Source organism: Rhea americana, unplaced genomic scaffold (genome assembly GCF_003343005.1).
Source record: "Rhea americana isolate MKP2758 unplaced genomic scaffold, rheAme1 scaffold_55, whole genome shotgun sequence".
Lineage (NCBI taxonomy): Eukaryota > Metazoa > Chordata > Aves > Rheiformes > Rheidae > Rhea > Rhea americana.
The window spans coordinates 4668675-4674609 of NW_028186701.1; the positions used below are offsets into that span (position 1 = coordinate 4668675).

The 5935-nt window shown below is 42.4% G+C and overlaps 1 protein-coding gene across 1 annotated transcript; it reads left to right on the plus strand.

The window, feature by feature from the left end:
* Window positions 1-1397: 1397 nt before the first annotated feature.
* CNR1 (cannabinoid receptor 1) lies at window positions 1398-3428 on the plus strand. Its single transcript, XM_085318686.1, has 2 exons — window positions 1398-1422; window positions 1774-3428. Exon 2 carries the CDS (start codon window positions 1841-1843, stop codon window positions 3260-3262), a length of 1422 nt encoding a protein of 473 aa, XP_085174812.1. The 5' UTR covers window positions 1398-1422; window positions 1774-1840; the 3' UTR covers window positions 3263-3428.
* The last annotated feature ends 2507 nt before the right edge of the window (window positions 3429-5935 follow it).

A 5935-nucleotide genomic window follows, 5' to 3' on the forward strand; every position in this document is an offset into this window, starting at 1 on the left:
GGAAAACTTCGTAAAAAGTCTCGAGTGTTCAGATGCCAAGTATAAGTGCAGTACAAACATCTCACTAGCTGAATGATCTCTACTTTGTTTTGGAAATGATAATAATTTTGTCTATTTTTAGGTGTTTGTATTGCTTTTGAGAGGAAGCCTTTTCTTCTTTCGTTTCTTTTAAGGAAAAGCTCGGCAAGTCTTACTGTGCAAGTTTCCTCTTTAGGAATTGAAGTGATCAGTACTCTGGATTTTGGGTGCTAATATCTCATGGCCTTTCCAGCCATTTATTGTCAACTGAAGTGTATAAGTTAAGTCAGTACAGGACTGTACATGGTATCCATGATTTCTTGGGTGTTTCAAACAATTTCTAAATGTATGAAGACACTTTTAGTGTTACTGTTGCTAATGTAATTATCTAAATATCTCATAGCAGATGCAGAAGTGCTGTAGCAGACAGAAGCAATAATTCTGCCTCTTCTTTACATTAACACCACTCTATGCCAGCCTGGCCATGGAAAGGCACCTTAAAGCAGATGTTCAATGCATATTAAAGGCAGGTTATATGAACAAAGTGGAGAACAGTATAAGCAGAGCTGTTCCATGAGAGGATCTCTTCCATGTGAATGCATGTAGGATGCTCAGACACTGATGAGCAGGTTCTCCCAAGAGCAGCAGCAGCAGAACTAAGGTCTTGAACAAGCCATCACTTGTGAGTGAAGGCTGGGCTTGGTGGGACTCAGAGAGCTATGACTGCCCAGGGCCCTTGTCTTGGGTTCCCCATTTCTAAGGGACAGAATCTTTTTGAGAGTGTCCCCAGTGGGAAGAGTTACATTTCCATGAGTCTTGCAAAAGCAGTGGCTCCTAGTCCTTTTTACCTGGATTTTTTACTAGAGTTGCAGTCTGGCTCAGACACCACTGTGCCCTTTTTTATCTAGGCACGAGTGAACAACCCTGGTTGAGGCTTCTGATCTGAACAGAATGGGTCTCTATTACACCCACAGATTTAGCAGTACTGATCACTTTTCCTGGCATTGTGGACAGAGCTGGGCAAAAAATCACCTCCCCCATGTARTCCAAGGATCCCAGTTGCCTTGATTTTCTTAGCAGAAATAAGGAATAATGAAACTCTCTTCAAATCTGTTTATTTGTAGCTGAAACAACTTGCTAATAAATTTGCAATATCAAATCCTGGATTTTAGTAGACCCAAGGTTACTCTAACAGGGCAGTGTGAATATACAGGCATACAGGTTGAACGGTGAAACTTAAGTGCATGACTCCTTCCTTGTTCTCTCTGTGTTATTAGGATTTCAACACTCTTGATGCCTTTCGAAAGAGAAGCAATGAAGGTGATCATTCATTTTAAGGCTATTCCTGCAGTGACGCTTGGTGTTGTCTAAATGAAGCAAGCCCAAGGAATATTGGTCTACAAGGTATTTTGCAATCAGAACCTTAGTTCAGATGTAGGGAAAAATATCTTTCTGGTGGAGCGGTTCAAAATACTTTGATGAGAAATGAAAATTACTTTCCTGTGGAATACACCACTCTCTGCACCTTCAGTTTTTGAGTCACTTTCTAGTGAAATTCAGATTCTAGTGAATATCATTTGTTTTCTTTCTAAATGCTCGATTCATCCTGACTACTGCAGGTGGCAGTGGGGCAGTGGCTAGACCTGCACTGAATACAGGAGAAAGGTCAATTTTGTTTGACACAGTTCAACTAAGTTGTTGGTGGAATTTGTCTCCTTGTTTATCTTAATGAAGTTTGATCTTTTCCCCCTCTAGGATTTCCTCAGATGCATTTTTCCCTCCTCAAGTCTCTCTGAATCCAACGTAATACAAGACTGGGGTTATGAAGTCAATCCTAGATGGCCTCGCGGACACAACTTTCCGAACGATTACAACAGATCTCCTTTACGCGGGCTCCAACGATATCCAGTACGAAGACATGAAGGGTGACATGGCATCCAAACTGGGATACTACCCCCAGAAATTTCCTCTCTCTTCCTTCAGGGGTGATCCTTTCCAAGAAAAAATGACTGCAGGAGATGATCCCCTGTTGAGCATTATTCCATCCGATCAGATCAATATCACAGAGTTTTACAACAAGTCCTTGTCTACCTTTAAGGAGAATGATGAGAATATACAGTGTGGGGAGAACTTCATGGATATGGAGTGTTTTATGATCCTGAACCCCAGCCAGCAGCTGGCTATTGCAGTTCTGTCCCTCACCCTGGGCACCTTCACTGTCCTGGAGAACCTCCTCGTCCTCTGCGTCATCCTCCACTCCCGAAGCCTCCGGTGTCGACCCTCCTACCACTTCATCGGCAGCCTGGCTGTGGCCGACCTCCTGGGCAGCGTGATTTTTGTCTACAGTTTTGTTGATTTCCATGTTTTCCACCGGAAGGACAGCCCTAATGTCTTCTTGTTCAAACTGGGTGGAGTTACAGCCTCGTTCACTGCCTCTGTAGGTAGCCTTTTCCTCACGGCAATAGACCGGTACATATCTATACACAGGCCGCTAGCGTACAAAAGGATTGTAACCCGACCAAAGGCTGTCGTAGCGTTCTGTGTGATGTGGACCATCGCTATTGTAATAGCTGTTCTTCCTCTGCTCGGCTGGAACTGCAAAAAACTCAATTCTGTGTGTTCAGACATATTCCCCCTCATCGATGAGACGTACCTGATGTTCTGGATTGGGGTCACCAGCGTACTCTTGCTGTTCATTGTGTATGCTTACATGTACATCCTGTGGAAGGCTCACAGTCATGCTGTTCGAATGATTCAGCGTGGCACTCAGAAAAGCATAATCATTCAGACTACGGAGGATGGGAAAGTACAGATCACTAGGCCTGATCAAACTCGTATGGACATCAGGTTAGCCAAAACCTTGGTCCTTATTCTAGTCGTTCTAATCATATGCTGGGGCCCTCTCCTCGCCATAATGGTTTATGATGTCTTTGGGAAAATGAACAAGCTCATCAAGACTGTCTTTGCATTCTGTAGCATGCTCTGTTTGCTGAATTCGACAGTGAATCCCATCATCTACGCTCTGAGGAGCAAGGACTTGCGACATGCTTTCCGGAGCATGTTCCCCACCTGCGAAGGAACTGCACAGCCGCTCGATAACAGCATGGAGTCCGACTGCCAGCACAAGCACGCCAACAACACAGGTAACGTTCACCGGGCTGCGGAGAGCTGCATTAAGAGCACAGTTAAGATTGCCAAAGTTACCATGTCTGTCTCCACAGACACAACTGCTGAAGCATTGTAAGTCAGAGACTTCTCAGCATTGTGCAAAAAGGAAATACTAAAAAAAAAAAAAAAAGCAGCAACAACAGAGAAAACCAAACCCGTGGCTTAATGTGTTTGTACCCTCCTGTAATACCTTTTCGGTTTGTCATTGTAAGCTAAACAATGATTGTGTTCAGAGCATTACCATCAGCAAGTTCTTCAAGTTTTACAATTAGGGATTCAAACTAAATTCTCAGAAGTTTTTTCTCAGAAAAGTGTTTACTGAATAATAATGAGTTTTCTGAAAGAGCACAGAGAAAATATCAAATTAGCAAAAGTTCCTTGTGGGGGTGCGAAGAAAAATTGTGAAACCTAATTGAAAACTAATGCATCCTAAAACAATACCATCAAATAAGAAAAAGCCGTGTAATCATGCTGTTCATTTCAATGTGAAATGTATTTCCTGTCTGTAAGTAATAGGAGTTTTTATTTTTTTTTCCAAAAGCGACAGTGCTCAGTTTTAGAGGTTTTGTAAAATGTGTTGTGTCCTGTGAACTGTATGCTGTTTTATTATGTATTATTGATATTCGTCTGATTAAACAAAGTGATAAGGTAGACTTATGTGGAAATAATGTGAAACGTGATATGTAAACTCCATTGAAAACACTTACTGTGTTTGGATAATTCCTATGAGTTATTTTGGAAATTTTACACTTTTAGTGGTCTTCTGTGGACTTAGAGGAGAGGCCTTGTGTTCTTCTACTAAAATTATTTCCCCATTACCTTTTTCACATGCTTACGAGAATAACAGCAACAAGGGAATAGAGAAGGAATATAAGAGAGGAATGCACTGGTTCAGACTTTTAAATACCACTGCGTTTATACAGAAGGACATTCACTGTTGTACAGACTCTTGCCCTTCTCTTGGGCCTTGTGTGAATATGAACACTGAAAAGAGAAGGTCCTGRACGTTGGCTCCTTTAATGGGCAGCTGTTTTTAGTCCCATGTTGATGCTGGACCTCTGAAGACAGCATGTGTCAGATGCAATGTGTGATGCTATCACTGTGCAGTTGATGTATACTTGAAGTGTGTTGCGTTCCTGTATCCCAGGTTTAAGCAGACTCAGAGTCTGAGATGCCAAACTCTGGTCTTCACTAAAAGAGGAGGAAATATTGTCAGACTTAGACATTTTTTTTATTGTGTGAGCGTGTATATAAATAAGTATCTGTGTGTGTGTGTGKGTGCGCGTGCGTGTGTCAGTATACTAGTAAGTGTGAGTCATGGTAGCATAACTAAGATAGGACACTATGACCAAATGTAAACTGTATTTCTTGCTGCACGCTTTGCACACGAATTCTGTTTCTAAAATTGAGTTCTTCCAGCTGATTAATGATGAAAGTACCGTATTAAGAACATCTAGATCCACACTGAGATGCATACATGTGTTAGGGAAAGTAGCCTTTTAATTATACTAGAGAATAAGGTGAAGTAGGAGGCAGAGCATGGCATGAGCCAGCCCTGACGACTGAAAACGGGTATTGAAGATGTTCCTGGAAACTGAGAACACCAGAAATAAATAGTAATTTCCTTTTTCTTCTTCAGTATTTAAATCTTACTGTTTGAAATGAGGTGAATCTCACTGTGAAACTACAGTTGACAAGGTTTGACACCATCAGTTTCAAGGCAAGAAAGGGGAAGTTATTGAATGAAAATTGCAACTTTGTTCCATGATGGAATTGTTTTTTTACCATCTATGACTTTGTTAAAGAGCAAGTTTTTGAAGAGTCTTTGGGGCATGGATGTTCTATAATTCTATCCTAAATTACAGGTGCTGGGCCTTGTTTTCTGCTGCCTTGCATTTTGGACCATCTCCTGATCCTTTTTTCTGGCTGATTTCTGCCAAAATTTCTATTAAGCTAGCTTAGCTGCCTGACATTTCCCACAAGAGGTGACTCCCTTTTTGGCATGGGGCTAGTGGAGCCCAATCTGTGCTGTCCTGCAGCCCTTCCTCAGGAGTTTCTTAGGGAAAGTGAGTACAGCTGCAGCCCTAGGGGTTCCTGGATGCCTTGACGTCCCCATGGCCTTTCTGATAGCTCAGTGGGAGTCAGAGCAGCCAGTAGCACAGAAGGCCAAGCTGCTTTCAGCCAGCGCTGGCCTAAGTGACACCAGGGCACTGAGGTTCAAGCTCAGTGGGCAAAGACTCGGTGTAGCACGGCACATGTTAAAAGATCTTGTCAGGCAAGGTGCTGAAAGGCACGAGGGCATTTTCCTGCTCCACCTTGCTCCCCTACAGCTTGCCTTGGAGGTGGGGCTGCACATGGTGCCTGTGAGGGCACCAAGGCAGTCAACCAAGAGCAGTGCATTGGAGAGGATTCCCAGAGGATGTGCAAGTCCTTCTCAAAGAACTTTCTCCTATCTAGGTGTAGTTCATCCTAACACAATCCTCTAGGAGCAGGGGGGGAAACTCACTTGAAATGTAAAAGTATTTTAAGAGCCATTTTTGAAACTGTCTTCTTGTGAACTAAATGCAAATTTTGTGGACTTCTGTTCTGCATTCAAGTTCTAAATTTTACATGATAAATCATGGGACAATGGGGCTGTCTTGGCACTTAACTTGGTGCTTACTGATATAATAAGAAATAGCATCCTGTGAAACATTATTGTCTATCATCACTATCTTCACTGCATAATGAATTTTTCTAACGCTCTGGG

Coding starts and splice junctions, on each gene's coding strand:
- CNR1 (XM_085318686.1), top strand. CDS start 1,841: ATGAAGTCAATCCTAGATGGCCTCGCGGACACAACTTTCCGAACGATT.